The sequence below is a fragment of the Falco biarmicus genome, chromosome 10 (assembly GCF_023638135.1).
Source record: "Falco biarmicus isolate bFalBia1 chromosome 10, bFalBia1.pri, whole genome shotgun sequence".
Taxonomy (NCBI): domain Eukaryota; kingdom Metazoa; phylum Chordata; class Aves; order Falconiformes; family Falconidae; genus Falco; species Falco biarmicus.
In genome coordinates, this window is record NC_079297.1 from 35881645 (window position 1) to 35907371 (window position 25727).

At 42.2% G+C, this 25727-nt stretch overlaps 1 protein-coding gene across 7 annotated transcripts in view; it reads right to left on the reverse strand.

Annotated features, from left to right (window-relative positions):
* The window catches only part of MOB2 (MOB kinase activator 2), a 116425-nt gene that overhangs the window by 34267 nt on the left and 56431 nt on the right, over positions 1 to 25727 (reverse strand). The window contains exon 1 of one of the 7 annotated variants that reach the window (XM_056353793.1): positions 24931 to 24983. The exons of 5 other annotated variants lie outside the window; for them this stretch is intronic. In XM_056353793.1, coding sequence (XP_056209768.1) covers positions 24931 to 24968 — 38 coding nt within the window. In that variant the 5' untranslated portion in view covers positions 24969 to 24983. Of the gene's footprint in view, positions 1 to 24843; positions 24864 to 24930; positions 24984 to 25727 lie in introns of those variants that run through there. One more of the 7 variants, XM_056353798.1, reaches the window with a different exon arrangement.

The following is a 25727-nucleotide window of genomic DNA, read 5'->3' on the forward strand; positions in this document are numbered from 1 at the left end:
CCCGAGGACATCGCTTCTTCCGACACGCCAAAACCCGATGTGTGACATCTCAGAGAACACAGTGGTTTTGCCATTTTACGTACACCTGCGACACTGGCTGCGGCTGGATGGGGCAGTTCCCCAGCCAAGCACTCCAGTTTGTCTACTGAACGGGCAATCTTCCCCAGTGAACAGAAAACCGACACTGTCGAATCAAACCTAGCACAAATCACATCATTGCTGCTGTCACCAACACAACATCACTTGTCCAAAGTGGGTGGGAATGTGACCACTGTTTGCACAAACCCAAGAAACTGCAGCCACGTCACCCAACCTGGAGGAACAGCGCGCTTGCCGCTCAGTCCCAGAGCACCCACACGGGCAGCAGCGTTTGCCAGTTACACACTTTTACTTGCATGTCCAAGCCAGGCATCCACACCCTTGTGAAGCGGGAAGTATTTTTATTCCCACTCTCCAAGCAATCCACTTCAGATGGAGTTTTAATGACTTCACTGATAGCACACAGGAAGCCTGCAGCTGAACACAGCTCAGCTTTCCACTCCACGGCCTGGCGCTTCGTGCAGAAGATTATCCTACCCTTGAAAAAGCTGATGCTTGCTCAATCTTTTCCCGAAGTAACAGTGACTTGTCACAGAAACATTAAACAGCAAGTCCTGGCAAATGGAGAAAGGACACCTGCCAAGCTGAACAGTTGCCCTCACTTCGTTCACCAGTGAAATCTGCACAGAGAGAATTTTGTTTGTTAAAAAAAACCACCCTAAAAACAACAAGCCTGTGATATAAAGCAGCTTAAGTTTTAATAAAAGTCTGTCTATCCAAAGTAAATTAAAGAAAAATCCAGGGGTCAAACCAAAATAAATACAGCTCTGTGGTGTTACAGTTGTGTTAGGAAAGCTGGCCTCTCCATGACTCTCACAGCTAAGCATTCACGCTTCAGAGACGGAGCTTCAGTGGTCTCACACAGGTTTGCAACTGATGCTCTGCTGTTAAAACTAATAGATCAACTGAAATAAAATTTTTAAACCTGCTATCTTTTTACCTTGACCCAGATAAATGACCCACTTCTCCGTTCTGTTAGCTTCTCCATCAAACCAGCCCCTTCCTTTCCCTTTCCTCAACCACATGTCTCCGCAGCCCCCTTTCCAGCCTTTCTTCCACCTATCGCTTTTCCTCCCGTCCAGCAATATCCCCTTTCTGGATCAACTGCATGCTACAGTTTACCTGCAGTACTGGATTTTATGCAAGTTGTGGGAAAACCCAGCCTCTCAAAGTCAATTTTAAATGCTCCAAAATAATAAAAAAATGAAACAAAGTTATTATAGGAAGCACAACTTAAGTACACGTGCTTTATATATATGGCATCAACATAAGTAATTTAAAACACATCTGCAGTACAGAGTCTCACACTTTAACAAGATTTAGAGCACATGTGCAAACACAAATGAGTTTACTTGAAAGCTGCTGCATCCAGAAAGAGCAGCACTCGATCTAAAGGCAATATGCTTAGTTGAACACAGCTACTGGTCCGATCTCTGCCTATGCATATGCTGAAGGATGAGTACCTGCACTTCCTCAAGGGTGTGCCTGAGCCACCTGACACCCTGCCTAGTTACATCCACCGGTGGCCTCTTTTTCACTTGCTTTTTCAACATCCTCTGCATGTAACAACTGCTGGATCCGACCGTAGCGCAAGCATGCTTCAGCAGTGTCAAACTGCTTCCAGCACAACCCCTGCCCACCAGCCAGTTTTGAAAGCTCACGGAGCTGTGTACGGAAATCACCGCTAAAACGTTAACAGAAATATCTGTGAATGGACCTGCCAACAGCTTTATGATTTGTATCGGTCCTACAGACGTATCAGCAAAGCAGTAACAGCACCAGTGGCACAGAGTAAGGGCACGAAATGGTGCACTGGGAAGAGGGGAGCCCCATTTCCCACCACCTACACGCGACTGTATGTGCTTACATTACACTGATGGAAAGGTTTCTACATTGATCCCCACTACCAAGCCAAAGAACGGTACTTATAAATTTCATGAATAATGCTTTGTATTTATAATTATGTTAAAGCAGCAGTTAATTACACATTTATGTGACCCTTTTACGGTTCCATAAAAATCAAGTGTATAGCAGCCACCACATGGATGTATACTAGTACCCAGAGATTTGGCAAAGAAAGTCATACCAACCCAGACAAGCAAACAATGTCAAGGAGAAAAAAAAAAAAAAAAAATCACGACTACTATTTTGATTGAGGTACAATTTAGCATTTATATGCATAAAAATGAGCCCTTGTAATGTCAGATTGTAAAGTTCTGTTTCAAATCAAACTGAAGCTTACTGTGTGTCCCTGCCTGACACACATCTCAGTTTTGACAGCTAATTAGACTTTTTGTTTGACTTCAGTGTGCCCTGCTACCATCTAACCAAGTACTCTTTCCTGTTACCTCACAGCACATCCCCAGATCTCTGGAACCACTCAAAATCAGCAATGAGACAGTTTTATCCTTTAGCTTGCCTCTAAGCGGCATTTATACTGAGATTACATTTGCTCTCCATTTTGTCATCCTCGCAGAGCAGCAAAGATGGCATGAGCAGCTTTGCTCCATGTAGACAGTAAAGGCATGGATTTGGGACAAGACAGGCTGAAGGCAAAGTTGCCTCAGTGTCAGCAAGCAGTTTGGAGGTGATCGTAGTGAAGGCGGAAAGAAAAAATTTCAAGGGTATACTTTCAGCTCCACTCTTGAGATAACAGCAGGAGAAATCAGGCTTCCTGACTACACAAGGGTGTTGTGATACAAGCCTTATCAACAGTGGCTACACACATTCCAGAAAGTTTGTGCATAAAAGATTGAGCTTAAAAGCAGCCCACTAGTAAGTGACAAGGCGCCTACGTTTGCTGCATTACTGGAAGCTCTGGTAACAAGTCAGTATCCTGCAACCACCACCTCTAGCTTCATCAGTAGCGTGGGGGTTCTCTTCTGCAATAAGCAGAGAAAAAAATGGTACATTATATTCTCACCTAATCCATAACATGAGAAACAATTGACTGCAGCAAGAACAGCAAAATACCTCAAAATATCAGTACAGTTCCACCAGGAACTCCAAAGAATGTATATTACATCATTTTGGAAAGGATGACCAAAATTAGAAGAACCAAGGCTTCACCAAGTATAAAAAATAAAGAAAAGAAGGAAGAGGAAAGTGACTGCTGGCTGCTGTATGTACCAAACAAAGAAATCATGATCTCAGAGGTACTGTATTTCTGGCATGCTTGTGGGTATTGTTCCAAAATCCCTTGAAGTGTCAAGTTAAGCCAGGTTCACCAAGAAGTGTGTGTGGACGGGAGCCGAGGACCCTGAACGTATTGAAGGATGCAGCAATAGCAGCAGCTCAGCAGGAGAGGCTCAACTCCACCAGCACTGAACAAGTACCTGAGAACTATGGAGAAAGGAGGGGATGGTCACATCCAGACTCCACATGGACAAGTGACATGTAAGGGGACAGAGCTGATTTTTATCACCTGCATTTTAAGCAGTCCTCCCAAGTCAGCCCACATCAAGTGGCAGAAGCCCTCTGCAAAACACACACTGGCGGGACACTTGGTTCCACAGCAGCTATTCCAGGCGAGTTTGGGGCAAGTAGATTCTGACTTAATGAACTTACATGGAGTTGGAGAGAAACATCAGATTCAGACCTCACTTGTAGCATCCCTGAAAAGTCAGCACTGTTGTAAAAGTAATTCTGATTTTAAAAATCATTCTGAATCCCAGGCAAGTTCCAAGATGACTGTATTCTGCTTAAAGTTTCCCCTACTTCACACTGAAAAGGTTCTTTGCTTTCTGCACTAAGGTGCTGTATACCATTATATAGCACCCTATTTCAGTGATGGATGAAGCAGTCCCCATACAGTACTTTTTTTTCCATAGTTCATTCCAGAACAGCAAAACATCACAATGATACAGCCTCAGGAGGCAGCGAGCTTTCCTCTTTCTAGCTTGCAACACTATATGCTTGGCACCACTATACAAAGGAACAATAAACTGGAAAATATTTGCAAATAAACAGCTCAGATCTATCACCTTCATAAAACTGTCTTCCGCATAGACAAAGTTTGCTGGAGAAAAGCCTAGGAATAACTCCAGGTGACACTGAAGCTCCGGTGACAGGCAACATCACAGAGGATGAAATGCCTTTTTTTCTTCCAGTGGGGGAGGAGGAAAGGAGAAAACACAAACAAGTAAAGATGTGCCAGCGAAGCTAATGCATTTATCATTCTGAGTGCCCAAAAGGATGTTTTTCAGCACGTGCCTCTCACAGATTAAGCCAGAGGAAGAAGTCTTATTAAGCAGAGTACCTGCTGATGGGCTGCATGGGGTCCTCACAGCATACTGTAAAGACTGAGATGCTTAGTTTATACCATTGCAGCTGCTGTTAGTTCCTTCCCAGGGATAATACAAGTGAGAATTTCATCTCACATTTTACCATTCAGGTTCTTTTTTATCTTGCCCTAATTTTGAAGTTTAACTAGGCTGTGCTCCAGCGAAGCATCAGTGCAACACGCATTTCATACAGAAAAGCTAAAATGAAAGACTCCTGTTCTTTTCCTTCCCTCCCCCAAATATGCTGGACCTCAAGCTCCACATAAAGAGGTAAAACTTCTAAAACTTGGCTAAGAAGCTCTCCCTAGGGATTGTTTAACATACTCAGAGCTACTTGCTACATAGATACAGAACTCTCCCTGTAAGTTTTACAACACAACTACTGTTTTCACAGACTTTGGTAAATATGGCATGGAAAACAAAACCTTAATTGCAAATTGGCACAAAACTCCAGGCTGAGCGCCCAAGGTGTAATCAGCACAGGAAAGGGGGGTATCTGTGTCAGCACTGGTATTGGTCAGGACTATCTACCCTTGGGTGGGAAAGGCGTAGAAGGAAAAAGGGGAGATGCTGGGAGTGAACTTGCAGAGTTTTCCCAGGCAGATGAAGAGCCACTAAGGAAATATGTTTCCCTCCTTTTTGGTGCTAAGAATGGCTTCATCTCAGTATAGCAAATTATTTTATCTGGTAATGTCACGTTTAGATGACAGCATGAGGGAAAAACAATTCATGAAGTCAGCGTGAAATTTATTCTAGGAGATTTTTCTCCAGGCATGCATTACGAAATATAACACACAGAGCTTACATTATGTAAGATTAAAAAGGGGAAACTATTAATTGTAATTCCTGGCACTTACAGAATGATCCCTTAGCTACTACTTCTGAAGAGCAGGACCACAAAATCCAGAAGTCACAAAATTAACTTGGTTCACACCCAGAGAGCAGTGCATGTCTGCATTCCACAAACTCAAAATACACATGCTGCATCCCAGCTGATTTGACTTCTTAATACCTTGCAGGCCCAGCACAGACCAGAGCGACGGGAGGCCAATAACAGCTTTTGCCACGCAAACGATGCCATAAAGTACACAAGTTAAAATCTGAAATAGTTCAGATTTGTGAAGGAGATGAACAAATTTCCAGCAGTGGTTCAGCCTTGCAAAGCTGGTGGCAGCTCAGCCCAGAGGAGGGGCCACTCCACAGCTCTGAAGTAAAACCTGTTTGGTCAGCGTGCATGTTAAAGGCAGGTACTGGAGACGGACACAGGGCTCCAGAAAGACACCAACAAGTAGTTTGTCATAGGGACTCACCTCTGCTGAAGCTAGGTGGCTGCATTTCAAACAGTCCTGCAAGTAAAAGTGGAGATCTTGCCTTTGAGCAATCCCCAAACCTAACATCCCGCTGATGAGGCGTTTTGAGCCATTTGAAAAACTTAACATACTGAAAAAGGACTGTTAAATGACACACTGGGCGGGGGGGGAAACCAACCTTGACATTTTACAGGCCAATTCTTGACACTTGGTTATAGTCAAGATGTTACAAACAAGAAACCCATAATACTCCCACAGCAGCACTGTCTTGGGTCTTCACTGCACTTGCCCATCTTGCCTGTGTGAGAGCTCCGCTGCCGGTGGGATATACGCTTACGTAGCCATGGCCACACAAAACTACCTAACTTAAAGCTGCTTGGAATTTTCCTAAAACTTGTTACAAAAATATAGCCAGGTTTCATACTTCAATTTCCTGATAAAGAAAATGGCTTAAGTGTATTCACTTACCCATTCGATCTGAACCTCACACTTTGACAGTATAAAATCAAGCATCTCTCAAAATTCAGTGTGATCATATGATCTTGTAATCAACCCTCTCCTACAAATTCTGGACAGATTTGGACAAAAAGTAGCAAGATAATACATTTTCAGGTTAAGACTACCATACCCTTTTTTCAGGCACTGCACTAACATGCTGGTCCAGTTCAATAAGGAACTGGTAGATTTAAAAAGCTTGTAAACAAAAGATTGTTGGGTTTGCATCACATTCGTTGCTCCTAAATGACGCTTGTTCACAAGCAAGTTAAGCTAGCTGCTGAGTGAAATCATGCTAGTAGTATAAAAAAACCCCAAAACCAAACAAAAAAGAACACCTCAAACAGCACCCAAAAGAGTAAAAATCAGGGAAAACACCACTTTTCTATACAAAAATAATATAAAAGACCACCACCTGAATTATCTCAAACCATCAGAGGTTTCCTTTTTAGGCTCAGAATATTTGAATCATTTTAAAAAGCCCCTCCTGGAAGCATACACAGGTCATGAGAAGGTCTTCTTAAGACAGAACTGCCTTCCAAATTATAGCTAGACTATCAGACACAAGTATTTTTATTACTGTGACATGCTTGCACCACTGTAAACGCTGGTTAAGAGGCAATCATGGATTACACCTCAAGAGAGAAACACCATAAAATGAAGGAAACTTCTATGAACCTAAATCTCATCTGATCAAGGAAAAAGAAAAGAAATGGTAGAATCAAAACTGAAGAGTCCCAGTTTAAGCCAATCACAGAGAGAGAGATACGGGTTTAAAAACACTGTTAAACACATCTGTCATTGAGTAATGCTGCAGTATATAAGGCTTTTCTGATTCTGTCTTGTTTAAAACCTCCGTTTTTCCTAGAATTTGTTCTACAGCTGGATTTACACCTTTCCCCCATAGTCCAGTGCAAGTCTTGAACAGATATTTACTTACTATGAAACAAAGAAAAGCACTGGCTGACAGAAGAGCTTTGCTGGTCTGGTTAGACAAGATTGTCATTTATCATGGTTTAGTAATGCAATAAGAAAATTAGCCTTGCCTGCTCTCAAGCACAAGAAAGTCACGCTTAAGGTACTGGGCAGAAATCGAAGGGAGGACCTTCCATCTCTACCAAGACTTGTTTGCATGAACTTTGCTAAATAAGTCTTTACCCCAATTCCACAGCCAGGAAAAAAAAGAAAGAAAAAAAGGTTACTATTATTTACGTTTTGCATGCATTGTATTGCAAATTGTTCCTAAACTACTCACTTTCAGGACTTCATCCATATCAATATGTACTGAGGCTCAGATCAATGGGTGACAATGTCACACTATGATAATTCCTACTTAGCTACTGAGAAATACCATTACCATGAGCATGGCAAAGACATCTTTTCCAAAAGCATGATGAAAATTGCTTTGTAGCTAGGAAATGGCCTTGAAGTTGCAGCGTTACTGCAAGGATGAAGAGGTAGGCAAGTGGTGATCCAGTATGATCCAAGGAGACACAATTACTAAATACTGCGGGGGTAACAGAGAAGGGAAGGATGATTCCAGACTTCTCCAAAGTCCAACTCTGCCAGTACCACCTCTGAGGTGCAAGTGAAATTGAATCCCTCTCTAAAGCAACATATATATATCAAATTTTATCTAAATTCAGTGATACACACTACCTGATGTATTTTTGTATTTTTCTAGGCTTCCTATTGGGGAAGTGAAAGAGAATATTGGAATATGCATTCATCCTGCATCTGGAGCTACTTCTGCTCTTTGAAGGTACACTGTATGTATCGAGCAAACGTACGTAAGCCTTTCTCTTTCAACATTCTGTTCTAAAAATTATTTGAAACTAGGGAAGATACATTGTGTTCCACTATGCAAATAGCAACTTCCCTGTATAATTATAGTACATTTTGCTCAGAATTGCATCATGACTAGGATACTATTAAGAGGACAAACATTTAACCACTATTCTTAGTTTGTTAGAAATTTTTTCCCACAAAAACACACACCAATCTTTTCATTGTTTTTACTTTAGTAAAGGAACAGTTATTTTTTATTTCAGTAAATGTATTTTTGTTAGTGTTACAAAACAGGTATTAAATTCTCCTTCAGCTTTCTTCACTATTATTCTTCCCTTGTCTTTACCACAGTTGCCTTAATTTTCTCTAAGACAAGATCATTAAATAGGAATAAAAAACCCTGGCATGCTGATTCCAAAATAGCCTTAAAGCTTCAGTAAAATATTCACTTCTAAATGTGAATTCAATGGAAAAGGGGCATCAAGGAGTTTCTTCCTTACGTTCTCATCAAATGGATAGGTGCACATCTGACAAAAGAAGAAACAGAATGTATTTCTAGTTCACACACATGAACCAGAAGCACTGGAACAAAACATAGCAGATGACTGAAAATATCATCTAAACTTTACAAGCTCTTCCATATGTTGTTCAGAAGTATGAACCGTGCAAAATTCTTCTGAACAGATGCAGCCTTACATCATTTTACTTGTGCACATACCTCTGTCAAAGCATCAGCCAGCGCAGGGCCCACCTGAGCAGCAGTCACATTAAAAGATGACACTGAACAGCTAAGAAACCAAGCACTCAAAAGCTAACCTTGGTATATTGGTTTGCACTCCCTATTTGAGCTTCTGATTATACTTCAGAACTCAGGTTTTAATTTCAGGATGGTAAAACACAGAATACAGATTCTGCTCCCTGTTGCTCTCCTATGTGCTCCATGCTAAATCTAAAAGAAAGTACAAACGCCGTTAAGGATCCAGTTCCAGTCTTCCCAATCCAACCAGGCTATTAGATACGCACATGAACCGATCAGCTTCAGAAAGAATTTGGTGTGTTCAAGTGCTATATTAAACTGGAAATTAAAAGGCTGGATCTTAACCTGTTTGAGAATCATGATAAATATGATGCAGCTTCCTCAGAGGGCCAGGAAGGAGAGGGGATGAAGGCATGGAATTTTAGCTCTACAGGGTAGGAGCAAATCTGAATTTTCTTCCCAATACATGCTCTACATTAATACATGGGCAACTAAATGCAAATTTTGAAAAGAATCCTTTTATCATAAAACAGTACAGCAGTTGCTTTTCATAATACAGCATCCAAAACATGTTGCTATTGCTTTTCCTGAAAGCAATAAAATATTGTTATTCCACAAATTCGGTATTACTTTGTTTGCATATGCAAGTGCTCATGCATATTTGGAACCTGACAGCAGCTATACTGCTAGCACCACTGCCTGCAGGCCTGCTGACTAGCAATTTTCGTACGAAGTATTTTCTTTCTTGCCTTTCCCTATGACCAAATTTATAAAGAAGCTGTCAAAAATCCCCCTAGCTGAAGTCGATATCCATATCCATTCACCATTTGGGTGCATGTCAAAACACAGAACAGACACAGAAGTAACGCCGCTGAGAAGTGAAGCTCTGCTATCAATGGGCCGAGCAGCGAGATGCCCCCTGGCTCGCCGCAGCCCCAAGCCCTTCTGCATACCTGATGGGGGGAAGGTCTAGGGCAGGGGGAGCGCTAAAGGAAGGCTGTTCACTCCCTACACCAAAAGAAAAGGGACAAGAAACTATGCTTCAGCGTCCGAGGAATCAGTTCAGTCCTTCAGGAAACAAGCCTCCCCAGATAAAGCTTTACCTTTTAAACAGCCAGCTGGAGAACGAATTGGCAAGGATCCAGCTGTTCGCAACACACAGGTAACGTACAGCTCCTCCTCCTCTCATGACTCTTGCTTTGTCTTCACCGGTAATGGTTTGGTGGGGGACAGTAGTTTTAAAGACAAGGCAAATACGCAACACTTATCATAGCTTGAAATTCAGAGACAAGATCTGCCAGGTAGGTACAATCAGCATTGCACACCCCTTCTTGGGGTTGAGTTCATCTGTTTTAACCTTGTAGATAAACTAAATAGTTGCGTCCCCACTATGGTTTTCATAGCTTACATACTCTTTAATTGTTTCACAATGAAAACATGCGCTTTTTTTGATCCAAGGAGATATTTTGCCTACACAAATACAGCACGCTAGCACGGCGTGGCTGCTGCCGTAGACAGAGCACTTGCTACAAAACCTGTGCCCTGCACGTGCCGTGTACGTCACCCCACACCCATGCCCCGGCACTGCCCAAGTAAAACAAGCTACACTGGTACAAGAAAAACCAACCAAAAAAACAAAACAAACAAAAAAACACACCACATTTTGCCTATAACTACACTCGACTTTCTTCCAGTGCAGGTGTACTCTCAAAAACCTTCTTCATACCCCAACCACCAACGCCAGAAGACATCTGGAGCGGAGACAACACGTACGCAGGTAACGCCCGGTTTTTCCACCAAGTGATTCACGTTTCCTCCAGCAGCACGCTGGGTTCGTACACCACAGCACCAACCCATGCCTCCCTGAAAAGCCTGATCTACTGGGATTGCACCAGTCACGGCCACCGCACGTGCAGGGGGTGATGCAGCCGCCCATCTCCTGCTCGGGAGCCCAGAGGACAGCGGCCACGGCAGGGCAGCTGCCCCTGTCACAGCCCCCCCAGGGCCCATGGGGACACGGGGGCTATCAGGTGCAGGGCACAGCAGGAGCTCCCGGAGCAGAGATGCTCAGGTACGCTATAGGTACACACACCGCAGGGACCAGAGCAGTAGGCTCTGGGGTCAGAACCAGCCTTCAGCTCCTGTCTGCCTTCCGTCTAGTTACCCCTGTAGGGAACCCAAAGCTTAATTAGCCAAAAGCACACCTTCCAGTAAGGCATCTGGTTTTAACTTGTGTATCTTACAAGAAAGATGTTATTTTGCTCAGCATTTTGTTCCAATGGCTGATCACATCCACCGTTAAAACATGCATCCTTTGAATATTTGAAATCATCTAGCTTTAACATCCATTTATGTTTCCAATTATGATTGTTATCCTGTTAGATTATAGCTTTCTTCTCCACCCCCTCCTTTTTTTAACTTCATTAGCTAGATGCTATATTTACCTCTTGACCTTCTGAGAAACTAAAAAAAATAAATTTCCCTTATGCCTCATTATTAGAAATCTTTTCTTCAGTCTTTAAATACTGCAGGTCTTTTCAGCCTTTTTAATTTAGATGGGATCCAAGTGCCTACTCAAGACAATGAAAGCACAACTGATCAAAAGATCTAGAGCTATTCTTACAACCTTAATAAGGGTGAGCAAGCACACAAGACTATCTGGATCTTCATTCCCCAACAAATTAAGGACCATCGTTCATTTAATAATGTTGCAAGGTTAAAACGTTTAAGTTTCTAACATTTAGAAATTCAGATAGTATTTGCATCTTAAGACAACAGAAAGAATACTAGTTCTCATTATTTGGGAACGGAAAGAAAAAGCTATAAAACCATCAATTCACTTACATTCTTCAGACAGAAGAGCTATAAATATAATGTAGCTCTTGTTTTATAAATATTTAATCAGCTTAGTAACAATTATGATCACTTCATTCCACACAGGTTGCACTACCTTTGATTAAAAAACCTCAAGGAGAAAAAAAAAGCTTGTTTTTCTTGTAATCCATTTTCTTCGGTTCCTTACCCACAACCATGGGGGGAAAAAGCCACAGCACTATCATCCAAGATTACCTTCTAAGAAACAAACGGAGAGCACATGGCAAAAACGTCGTGTCCTCTCCCACATAAAATTACCTCCCTACCACTGCGTTGCTTCCACTGTAATCCTTGAGTCCCCTTGAGCAAAAAGCAGTATTGATTCCAATTAAATTACCTGACCCAAGGGACTGTGTAGAAAGGAGCAAGGAAGATGATACAGCCTAAAACTTCAATGAGTGTGTCCTACCATCTGCTAATACAACCATTACTGTGAAAAGCCACTCGGATTCACTTTGCTGCCTGTTGTCTCCAGTGCCTTCCTCATCCTCACTCCTTACACTCAGAAGGAGCAAATGCCTCGTCCCATCCTCTACAAGGAACAGATTCAGGGGAGAGCAATGAAAGACCCCAAAATAAGTTGTGCCCCCTGACTCCCTCGATACCATCCTTTGTCTTGCTTTAACGATGCTACTTTTAACATCCAGAACTCAGAGAAAATATATTCAACCCATACCTGAACTCGCTAAAAAACATGACCCACCCTCACCCTCTGCATTAACACGCTCCGTATACTCAAGGATGGTTGGGTTGCCTGGTGGACGAGAAACCCAAGGCTTAACAGATTGCCATTATGCACGTCAGAACTTGCAGACATTTCCCGGCTTCAGCGTGTCACACCTCTACTGAAAGTGAAAGCTGCAGTTTACCTTCTTTGGGGCTTCATTTACTGCCTCATTTCCAAGTCCAGATAATCAACTTCTAACAAAACTGGAAAGCCCATGCTCTCTCCCCGTGCAACAAAGGAAGCCAGATTGTCCTCCTGTACTGTACGCATCTGCTTTTGTACCGCAACTGCTACTGGCAGATTGTTGCTTAAGAAAAACAGACTGGCAACGAGAAGGATCAGCAGCTTGGCATTTGTTCTACTTGCGTAACCTTTCACAAACAGCCTTGCATTTCCATCAAGGCAACGTTCATCTGCTCTGTGCAAATACAAATAGTAGCTTATCGAAAAGCTGCAATGTTGTTCAAAAATTGGCTGAACATATATAGAGAAACGAAACAACACTGACATTCAGACACTCTAGAACTTGCAAGTGAAATTTTTTAATTTCCAGTTTTTAAACAGCGCTTATGTAGTCAACAAATAAAGGTTATCAAACCCTCTCCTAACAGTGTTCTTTAATCATCTACCAGCACAAAATGCCACTAGAATGTTCTGAAATACTTTGATGGCATCTTTTGGCCACACAGCTAAGCCACTCCATCAGCCAGCTTCTTCAGAGAGGATTATTCCGATTCACTCCTCCCTGCCCAAACCAAATGGAAACTGTGCGTTTTCATAGTGTTTGTTTTCTGTCAGTTTAATCCTGTGATGCAGCTCACGACAAAGCAAATTCAGAGTCACTGGAGGTCTAAAAGAAACAACAGAAGCCCAGCTAGGGCTGGCAAGTCCCTTTCGCGGGAGGTTTGCCGCTATAGTGGCTGAGCTGTACGGTTGAACAGGCTCGTGCTAACAGCTTCACACATGCACTTGCAAAGAACAATGCCCCTGTTACACCATGTGTGTAACTACATCAGTTCCCATAAATGAGAGTGATAAGACTGTATACAGAGAAAAATTACACATAGCTCCTTGTTCCGTTGTTCCAGGCTGCCAGGACATGGTGTTAAACATTGCCGTAGGAAGTCAGAAGTGCTCCAGAACACAGGAAAAAACTTGGAGAAATAGGAAACTGACTTGACAGAGGAGAGGGGCAATCCAAGCAGAGCTGTTCAGCTCACGCATCAGCTCAAGGACCACGGTCACAGATTACCAGAAGACCATAATCTCCTCCCAGCCTTGCAGTTTTCCGACCACCCTTTGAGGGATCACTCTAAGTGATAATAATAAAGAAAATTAAGCCTGAGCATCTCAACCTTGAAGCATGTATGAAGCTTGAAGTATGTATTCTGGGCAAATAGGCAACTACTCTCCTAAGGATGAGGTGAAGCATGCTCTTAAAGAAACACTTTATTTATAAATTTTTTTTGATTCTCAGAGATGGACCTGTTTTGAAATTGCATTGCCATATTCCAATACGTACTTACAGGGGAACAGACACTGCAATTATTTTTCAGGGACATGACAATGAAAATATTTAACCTGTATTGCAATGTAGTTTGTAACACAGACACCACCTCATCATTATCGTACTTACTCACGCTACAGAGCAGATTTATTGTGATAAACTGTCCTGCGCATACAAAAGTAGAAAGTCACACTTCTTTCTTCCTATTGACAGCATCACGGCAGTGAAGTTGAAAACTTACTAACCCATCTAGCTTTCTTAATATATGTAAAATGTCAAGAGCTCAATTTATGTATTCAGTCCACTAAGTTTCTCCGGAACAGTAAGAAACTCTCCCTCCCACCAAATTCCCTCCAGAACTACTAGAGTCAGTGGGCACTGATGGACAGAGCAAAAGCAGCAAACACACACCCTGCAATTCCTTTCCGGACCAGAAGAGAGAAAAGGGAACTGATGACTCCACAGCCGCCTTCTGCAAAACCCAAGACCTGGCTTTTAGTTCTTGAACCACTTTTAGGAGAGCTGTTGTGCTTATTCAGAGACCTCTCCGATACACAGTGATGCACTACTACTCGTCCTGCATGTGGGCACTGAGATGCCGCTATTGATCATGTACTGCATTACTGACCACAAAGTTCTCCCACAGCGAGCAAAAGTACGGAGTTTTTTCTCAAAAGGAGAGCACAGAGAGGAGACATCAACTCCAACATGTTTGAAGCTGCCTCTATGAAAGTAGAATTTATTTTTGTAATCTGTACCAGTGGAGTTGACTTTAAAACACAGCAGTCCCAATTTGTACTATTTTAAATCAGGATGCACACATATAAATAATGTTCAAAATTTAAGGTGGGAAAAGGCTGGAGCTACTCTTGTTCATGTAACGTGGCACAGAACCGGAGTAGCTCTCAAAAACTAAACGAACAGACTTGGTCTTGGAGAAACGTAACTGCCACACCTACACTGATAACCCTCTAAGTCAAAAGAAAAAAATAATTCTGTTCTTTTTTTTATCCTGGACGTTTTTACTGCTCCCACAAATTGATATTAGCATTGCACTTGGAACAGGCTACAATTACTCTGTGAGTGGCTTCAACACATGTTCCCTCCCTGCCACTCTGCCCTCTGTTCCTTGCAAAACTCACTCTTCATAGCTCAATAATTGTGACAAACTGATCCATGAAACTGAAAATACGGGGTTTGGGAAGCAATCCTGCAAGGAAAGGGGGCAGATACTGACAATTTTTCCAATGCTTCTAAGGTTGGGTCAAAGTGACATAATAAAACCCACACATCCAGCCCTTTCTAGCACCTCTGGGCCGGTTTGTCTCTCGTATCACGCTCTGAGGGGAAATCCCGATGAGCCAGGCTGCCAGAGCCACGCGCCGTTTCGCCAGGGGTGGGTGGAAGGAGCTCGCTGTAGGCTTCGGCCGCTTGCAGGCTCCCCTTCAGGCTGGCCACCGATGTAGGTACGCAGTCACTGCCTGGCTTTTGTTTTTCAGAACAAGGAGAAAACACATTTTTCCCCTCCCTTGTCTGGGAAACAGGAAATAGGTTCTTATAAAGGCTCTCCCACGTACAGACTGGGCAGGAAAAAGGTGGAGTTTGGCAACATGGAGATCTGTTCTTCAAGCGCAGACCAGTAATTATTCTAAGGTAAGCGACAGGATGGCTGGGCTTACTAATGTTTACTCACCCTGGTGCTGCTGCTTTCAAATGTATTTATATTTCATGCAGACTTAACCATAAATGTAAAAATTGCTTATTTTTACCCAAGTTTTTGGTTGGTTAGACCCTCGCACAGACTTTACTTTACCTTTACATACAAAGTCAACAAACTCAAAGAAATACGCCTTTTTAAATACCTGTGCAAGTTAATTAGCTCTTAAGGTCCTTATAAAGTGGCTAGACGTTTTTATCCCTATTTTATAAATGAGGCTATACTGTTTTAAGTGCAGAATATGACTCCCCAGAGCACACACAAAGTTCTACCCCTCCACTTCAGAAACCATAAGCTAGAAACAATATTGTCTTTAGCTCAGGGGAGGGTGGGGGGTGGGAATCATTAGGACAGAAAAGTATCTAGGTTTGCTAGGAATGTCAGTCAATTGATAACCATAAATCGTATGTCCGGAGGAACACATCTTCTTGTTGGTTGTACGTATTCCAAGAACGTATATTAAAAACTAGTAAAAAGGAAAGAATCGGCATGAACAGAAGGAAGGCTCTCCACTGGAAAAAAAATCCTGAGATGCTGGTTTGAAACTACCTGTGTATGAGCTACCCCCAAAAAATCCTAAAATGACTTGACTGCATCACACACTAAGTTTGGTATGTTATCCACAGAAAGCAACTAATATCCAAACTGCTTAGTACTAGAGCGCTAAACTGGGTGGGAGTCAAACTCTCTCAAAAACCATATTCCAGCCCCTGAGAAATCAAACTAGTTATTCAGGAACTGAAAGAAATGAGATTTTTTGCAGGTTTATTCCATCTTTTCACTAAAATACTTTAATTTGTACTTGTCAAGGTCAGACTGAACAGCCTTTTAGAGCTGGAAATTATTTTTTATAATCTTAAATACAGCAAGAGTCCCCAGTATATCACAAAACACAGTATTTAACCCCATAAAAAACATTTAAATATGTAGTCAACTTAGTTCCTCCTCAGAGTGTTCTATGAGCCATCAGTCATTACAAAAAAATCCCCTAACAAGCTCCATGACATCAAATTATAATGAAAAGATTGTTAAATTCCCCTCAGAAAACTGCCGTGTTACTGCATCAAGAATATACTTGTAATTAAAACTGACTGGGAAAGCAAAGACTTGTCTTTAAGAATAGCTTCAACACCTTTGAGCAAAGCAGCTGCACGACTGCCATGCAATAGAGCTCCCAAGCCGCTAAAACCTGACATACATGTAAAGTCAGCATGGTGCTGTCCGTTAGGATCTTTCCTGCCAATGCACGATGCTTCGTTATCTTTAGCATCCATTGGCATTGCTGATGTTCTCTCCCACACAGAGTAAGTTAAATAACTCACATTTTCGTTTAGCTGAGGTAGCAGTACTGAGCAAAATGATGGTTCATCCTGCATCATTGGCAGGGTAGAGCTTTGGGAATGGAAGATTTAAAAAAAAAAAAATCATTAACAGGTCTTTGCTTTATTTTTTCCTTCTTAGTTGTAGAGAGGACCATAACCAAGAGTCCCCTCAATACAGGTATGAGGAAAGAAACCTCAATTTACGTCATCATCATTGTAGGTATGGTCTGACAGCAGGTAAGGGAAGAAAACAAGTTCCCATTCTATTCTAACAGAAAGCTTGAATTCACTGAAAAAAAGCTTTTAAAATGGCTATATTTAATACATTTGTTCATTATGCTTTTACAGGAATATCCCATTAAAAATCTCTAGGCCTCAGAGTATCTTAGCAGGAAGAAACAGAAATAATCTGTCCATTGCACATCAAGCTACCGATTCTGTAATTCACAGTAACCAGTATAAAAGTTTACAGTTCGTTTACTGCCCCTAATTATTATTAATGAGCTATAAACTGAGATGTTAATAGTTCTGGCATACAACAGATAAATTATATGGCTACTTTTAGTGGGCACTGCTTACCCTGCATATATACTAGCTTCATTATAAAGTAAGCCCTGACTACACTACATATTCCACAAAGCACTTGGATGGAGGGAGGTGGCATAGAAGGTGCCAAAAAAAAAAAAAAAAAAAAAAAAAAAAAAAAGTGAAGTGCCTGAAGTGTTTTGTTGTTCCCTGTTCTGGCCCCAGGTTGTTATTGGAACAACATCTTTGTAATACTCAAATCCCAATATGAGCATTTATCACTGCCTGAGATTCTGTGTAAGAGCAAGGACAACAGTTTTCTTGAATGTGTAGCACAACATTGTTTTAGATCAAGAGGTAAGATATTTCCAGTAAGTATATACACTATGGGGGGGGGGGGGGGGGGGGGGAAGAGGGAGAGAAGAATACACACACACACACACAAGACCTGCAGCAGCACGTTCTGGAGTTCTGAATTAAATCTTTGCTTCTGGCAGAGACTAATAAAATATTTGTAAAGAGTTACTGTTAGCTGCACAAGCTATGAGAATGAGCATATATTCCTATAGGTTATTCTTTGATTTAAAAATCTCCTACCCTTTGGCAATAAACTGATCAGGCTAGCTTTAAGAGTACGCATTGAAATGAGCATCCTTCTATGTCACAGCTGGAGATTTTTGTTTCTTAACCACTTTTTCACATAAAAAGACAATACAGATTTTTCCAGCTAAAATAACATCTGGCATAAAGTAGTACAGTACTACAAAATTATTCTACACTACATGCTGCACTGATCTGAAGAACTAGCTGATCAAGAGGTTACCCCCACCCACCCAAAAAGAGATTATATTTAATGTAAATTCTTGTTTTCTGCAAGTCTTCTGCAGCATTCACCATGAGGGCGGCCCAGTTCCAAATCCATATTTGGGAACGGCTCTATTAATATAACAACAATGACTCACACTGCAAGTTCTAATGAAATCGTCTGTTTAGAAGTGTTATGTTCATAATACTTTCCCCATATAAGGCTTACAGTTTAAACCTTTATGCATACATCATTAATGAATATAAAAATGCGTAAACTCCTTTTGAATGCTCGCATATGCAAGAAAAAAAAATCCCAGAGAAAACACATTTGAGATCATAAATCTTGTGTTGCAGGACCAGTGCCACCAGAACAGTCGGGCTGAACAGAGGACAACAGTTACAAAAACAATGCCCACAGCCGCTATAAAAGTAACTCCATTCTTGAAAGTGAAGATTAACTCAAAAGATTCAGAATTACAGTTCTGGAAGTTGTTCAGTATTTTGCACCGTACTTCCATTTCCCTCTACTTGGCAACCATACTGTCACTTTCTCACGTAAGATGGACAGTAGCAGGACTGCCCAGGATACATAACTAACGCCAAAATGCGGTGGGATTGCTGCAAGTGGCAAGTTATCACCAGACGGTGACAGCGAGACCACCATCAGCCCTGCTGCTGCTTTCCAGCATTCACCACCTCTCTCCTGGAGCTTTGGATGGCTCCATACCCTCGCAGCATTCCGCCAGCAGCAGGGAAAAGGCGTCCACAACCCGTGCCAGGGACCCGCCGAGGCGCAGGGACGCAGCAGCCGTCAGGAACAGCCAGCAGCCCCTCCTGGTCCCCCCGCTTGCCGCGTGCGGGAAGAGGTGCTGGGCTGAAATCCTGTCCCCATCGTTGGCTGTGTCACCAGGCAGTAATGCGAGGGTAAATACGGGATGCAGGGGAGCGGTGTGGGAGATCTATGGGGAAGTCTTTCATATAGGAAACCTGTGCTGCTTGTGCGTGACAACGTTGCCACGTTTGGGCTGTCCTCGGAGCAGGCAGAAGGTCCCCAGATTGCGGTCTACATCCACACACTGCAGTAGCCCTCCCCTTACAAAACAAGGGGCATTGTAATGACACTCGAGGAGCCACCTCACTCTGGCTGAAGCGGACTGAAAGGAAACCAGTCAGCTTCAGCAGGCAGAGGAGCAAACCCATAACCAAGCCACACCTGAGCACAGCCGGCGGCAGCTGAGCAAGCGCCAGGATCACCTGGAGTCAGGCAGAGTTCGCTCAGCAGCACTGGCCCGGCACCTCAGCTTACGTTTTTTGACACCATAAAGCATTCTAAAGAAGACTCTGCAAAAAATGGATTCCCAATCCAACAAAAACTGAAGTGGATAATCTATATTTTTGGCCTTAATCTGATAAATCTGGGCTGTGCTTTCCAAGGATAACAGTCTGTACTGCTACCCTTAGATTTTCCCTTTTTTCATGACAAACTGTGGTGATTTGGGAGGACTGTAAAGCAGTTCAAGCAGCTGCTTCTCCTCAGATAAGATATTTGGGTGTTCGCAGTACTTATGTCTGCCAGAGGAGCTATTTCAATGGGCTTTCATGAGCTGTTTAATGCTATTTTTCCTGTAGTTGCAACGATACTGAATAAAAAAAAAAGCCTTCTGAAGCAGCTTATTATGCTCTTTCCGATTTCTGCTTTTTTGGGCAAAACAAACATAAGACACTACTTTTTCTCCTTGGCTTGCTTTGCGTCAGCAGAAGACGGAAACACAAAAGAAAAATAATTTATTTTTCAATTTCAGTGCTTGGCTCAAGATCCAGTCATTAGTTTAAAGCAGCGACTTGGAGCAGAGGAAACAGATCTTGGGGCCAGCAATATTTTATCAGTCAGCTGAACGTCCATTAATCTTTAAGATATTCTTAAGTATTTTGTCCCTGTCCAACTTGAATTTGTTTCAAGGGATCGGTTACTTCTGCCTTTGATTATATATAATCACTTTCATGTACACATAGTCCTGAAATGAATGCAGGAAAAAAAAGTCTCCATGCAGAGCAGAACTCAAAGAGCATTTTCAGAAGGGCCCAGGGCAGCACTGGGAAGGGAGATGTCAAACTGCTTGAATTCTCAGCTAGAACACCAACAACACAAGCTTAACACAAACTTTTCAAAATTTGAGCAAGTGCCCCGAGCAGCGAGCTGCAAACCCTGCATGCTCAAAGCTCTCACCCCTGCCAGACTTCTGCACATGTGACACAGCCACGCTCCGGTGGCCCTTAGCGTCCCAGGAAAACATGCCACAGCAACTGTTAAGCAGTGCAGAATCACACACAGTAATGATGAGAAGGTAAAACTGATTTGATTAACATTTAAACATTTTACTTTGTGCTACATATTTGTTTCAACAAATAAGCTCTTGTTGATGCTGTTCAGTTTCCATCCCCCTGCGTTTGGGATGGCCACTATGCAGGAGTTGCAGAGACCATTGCTTAGTTTTAAACAGTGATCTTCAAGACAGTTGTTGAGTTTCTAAACATGCACTGATTTAGAAAATATTGTAGACCAAGCACACACTGCATGGCCTTGTCAAAACTGCAGTGCTAAGCAGAAGAGAATGATGAGGCACCATACGGGCTCACTGACCAGGGCCATCCGAAATCCCAATTTGGGTGCAGTTTTACCTAGCAGACTGTTTATCAGTATATCCTATGGTATCTGAAGCAAGGTCAGCAAGTTGCCAGCTGTCCAAAGGAGCTCTTCAGCTCTATAACTGCACAATCTACTTAACACTGCAGCAAAGCTTTCCTACAGTGGGCATGGCCATCGTGAAGGCAAAACAGCATGGGCACGGGTCCGTTTGCGCTACTACAGAGGTTACAGGAGTCTGTAAGCCTGTATACTATGATTCTAAAAGGCACAGGAAGCTTAGACCACACCACCAAAGTTCAAGCTGCGTATTTGTTTTGGGTGTGTTTGAGGTCACATCTTGCGAAATGCACGCTTGGATTTACACCCTTCCTTGAACTTAAGTCATCAGGAGAAAAAGAGGAAATAGATGTGTAATAAACAGTATTTGTTATCTGACACCTTACCAGTATGCAAAGACTTATACTAACAGTAATTCCAAATACTAAAGGGACATGGGAAGACAAAAAAAAAAAAAAAAAAAAGCATTTGCAAAGAGGAAAAAAAAAGTGATGCTAAAATTATTGCAGTGCCAGTGCATTTTTCACCATCAATAAACAAAGCACCAACTGAATAAAGGGATCTCCCCCAAGTTAAGATGACCTTCGAAACAGATCATTGCTAAAAAGAAACTCTGCAATGCAAGGACATATAATCAGCACACTGCAGGTTAGCATATAACAGCAAAGCTGACTTAATGTTGTCAAAGAGATGCTGCCAAGATTTCTACCTCAGGCTCAGCAAGTTAAGGGAGGTCTCCTAACTCAGTGTCCTCCGATGAATCTCAGCACCAAATACCCCTGTCTCCACTAACGTGTAATCATTACCCGCTTCAGAAAGCAAGAACAAACATGCCCACATCCAGCAAGACCCACTCAAAGAAAACCTATAAATCACAGTTTCCAAGTGAACTTTTGGATTTCAGTTGCTCCCAGTTTATATGTGTACAGTTCTTGCATAGTGTAGCTGTGGCACAACAGAACAGGCAAAAGTCCAAGCAGGGGGAGCTTCTTACCGGTATTGGGTTTGAAAATGTTTTCCAGTATCTTAGCTCCCCTTGCAGTCTTCCCCTTTATGAGTTTCCAAGTGTAGTCAGAGCCTGACCAGATCATACACAACAAAAAAAAACCAATTATTGTGATGACTCTTGCTACAGTTCCTTGTTGACAAGCAAAATGAAAAGCAAGAATCAAGCTTTTCTGGACCAAATACCTGCAGTTTCGGGGAGTACCTTATGAAACCAGAGACAGAACTATTAAAAGGAAAAGTGAGCATCTTTATGCAAAAGATGTAAGAGTCTTCACATAACCCCTGTATCCTAGAGACTGGGCTTCTCCAATCACCCTTTTTGGTTGCCTCATCCAAGATATCAGCATCACCTGCAACAAAAACACCATCTAGAGCTTGATAAAATCAATCTGTGAGAACATAATGAGGTAGGCATGGTTTATTTACTTTTTAAGAACATCTGGATACAGTACCTAAGGAGAAGTTACACTTTCATTTCAAAAATTGAGGGTTCAAACAGAGTTCTTGTTCTCCCTCATGAACACTTAAGTTACACCCCCTAAAGTGAACTTACTGCAAGTTCAGTAGCTCCAGTTCACAAAATAAGATTCAATACAGAAGGAAGGTGCAAACAAAGTGACCTTTGACGTAAAGAGTTCCCTGCTGTTGCTCTTGATGCACAACAACTAAGCTTTAATACTATTAAACATTTAGCATAACACCACCTTGTCTGATTGGGAGTATACTCAGAAACTTTACCACCATACTCTGCAATTCCATCTCTGAACATGCTGATGAGTTTGAGGTACTCACGTTTGGCTGTACAAACCACCCAGGTCCCCCCCGCCCTTTTTTCCTTTAATCAGAGAAGCACACAGTTTTCATGCACTAGGCTGTGAAGAGTAATCCCATGGTGGCTATGGCCCTGTCATGTGCAGGTACCTGCTGCAGCAGCATTTGTCTTTGCCCTACAACATTCCACCCCAACGAGCTCCCCTCTCCTGAAGTGACCTGCGCAACAGGGAGCCGCTCCACCTGGCAAGTGGAACACGCTGTCCCAAACAAAAATCCCTAAAGATCAAAACAAGCCTTTCTGCTGACATGCCAAAAGTTTAGGCTAAACAGGAAAACATACTTGAAGCTCTTTTTCCATTGCCTTGCATTATTAAACCATCTAGGCAAGAGATAAACATAAAAGGAATTTCTTTAATTAGATAAATTCACTCCTCGGCATCTGTTGTTTAATAGAGCGAAGCACATCAGCATGTTAGAATCAGATAATATTGGAGTCTCCCACAAACTCACAGTTGAAGCTTCTTCTTCATGCAAGCAATTGGGTGCCGCTGGTTTTAATCACTGTAATACAACACTTCCAGTTAAATGCTCGCCGTAAAATGTCATGCCAGGTATGCACTGGGCCACAACAAGTGAAATTCCTTAAAATGATTATGCAGCATCTTGCAAGTTAGAACAAGGCAGAACAGATGCACAGGGTGATCTTGCACAACTTATTTCCCTGAAGTTCTATACCATGTATTCATTTTTAATAAACCTCAAATCAATTAAAGATTGTGCTTCCCATAACTAAAACCTAAACGATTCCTTTAGCATAAGCAGTATCTATTACATTTTACATTTCAACATCAATGGGCTCTCTAAATTAAAACAATCTCTCGAAGGGTTAAAAAACCTCTGCAAAAAAAACAAGTTAATGCTAATATACTCTTAACCTCTATCTGGTACAAACTAAATCCCGTCGAGTGACAAACTCATCTTACAGCTTAAAACCAAATACTCTAAGATAGTAACTTTCAATTATGTTTGATTTTGTAAGCAGTCAGATAATGGCATTTTTATTACAGTTATTTAAATAGTTAAGGATAAGCCAGGAAGATGTTAGCATCCATGCAAAGGACCCTTCTACGTGGCATTGTGCAAGCCAGGGCAGGCAAAAAGCAGTGCAGACCAGCTGAACAACACTGCCGAAGTTTCTCCTGTCTGATCTGCTTGTGCTGCCATCTGCCATCCGAGCGCACAGCGGACCGTGAGTTTCAAGCAACTGGGCAGTGCTGGGCTGGTCTGCACACCTGTACTCCGAAATACATCTGGGCTTTGCAGGAACGCAGCACTAAGCCGACCGCACCGTGAAGCACTATCACAATGCTTACTCATTACAGAAGGTTAAAAGTAGCAGCAGCAAAGCAGAACGACACTCCAAGGCTAACAACTTTCTTCATTTGTCAAGTCACCTGCCAGGTACTAATGAACAGTTGACACGACACCACGGATGTACAGGTCTTCTTCAGTCAGGTATGCTGTGCTGAGAAACAAACCTTACACATCGTATGAAGGCATGCGATAATCTGCCTTAGTAAAAATTAAATGCAATTATTAAAAAAATACTTTCACCTGAAAATTGTCTATTTTCAATTATTACAAAAAGATTCCTTAAACAAGGAATATCTAGTTGGTTATCTTCTTTCCAGTAATGGTATATTCTCTGTTACTGAGAGGATTTAGGGACAGAGGGGGGGAAAATAAATCAGTACAGTAACTCAGAGTGGTTTTAGGCACTTGAAACTACTTAGACTGAATAAATTTAAAGTAATTTGTATTCCTCTCAGGGAGCATCACATTTAATGATTGCAGCTCTTGCTCATATCAAAAGCCAGCCTGCTTGCTGGCAAATGCTTAAAATAATGACCACAGCCATCTCTTCGGGAATCACACCGTTCCTAATGCTTTGGTGGTTTTACTGAACAGATCCACCTTACTTCAACACACAGACAACTCTTAACTTGTCCCCACCGAATGCACATGCTTTAGAAGTAAATCTAATAAAAAAAAAAATCAGTAAAAAGCAAGCTAAATAAGCTGCATATTTTACATGCTGTGATCCTCTGCTCTTTCAGACAAAAGACTTGGTCATTATTTCACATACCCCATCACTAGGAAGAAAACCAAAGGCTTCCGTTTTCATGTGGTTTTAACGATGAAGATTCAAAAGAGGATGCAGGCTCTTTCTTACCCATTCAGCGTGTATGAACCATTCCTCTTGAGTCTCATACTTGCAGATAAGAATCTTAGGAAAAAATCCAGAATGAGGTGGTTTGTCCTCTGCTAGACCAGAATACAGGCACCTGTTTGGTGGTTGCGCTTTTTGTTCACCAGGGGATCTCTTTCCTGTTTCTCTGAGTCATCAGAGAGGAACAATGTGAAACCGCCACCAGAGCCACTTAGCAGGAAGCCCAGAGGAAACTGCCTGCAGCCAAGCAAGAGTCTCGAGGTGTAAAATCTCCCCACCACACCTCCGACAATATCTCGGAGCCCACCACGGAAAAGCAGCAAAAATTCACGGAGAAGCGGTTTTTACAAAACACCTTCACCGCTCCCTGAGTGTGCAAGAATAAATGCTGTTAGAAAGCTGTGTTTTACTGGTGAGCTGCTGCTTCCCAGGCTGAAAGCAGCTTCGGATCTATTCCTCTCTCCTCACGAGCCCGCTGCAACTATCGCTCAAGTATCCAGCACTACCGTCAGAGCACAAGGCAGCTAAACAAGATGCCCTAAATAACAAACATTCAGACTTTTCCGTGGTTTTTCTCCCGCTAATATCAAGTTGGAAACTACACATGCGGAAAGGGACACGCAATTAGTGGTTAGAAGGTTCATCTTCCTTCTTGAAAGTTAAAAGACAGGCAGATGTGAAGTCACGCTCAAATGCAGCAGAGAAAAATATCCTCTAGCAGCCCAGTCTCGGGCAGGCTGCCCTGCATAAATCACACCATCGCACTGTCTCCGATGCGGCTGTTTTCCTTCCTTTTCTGT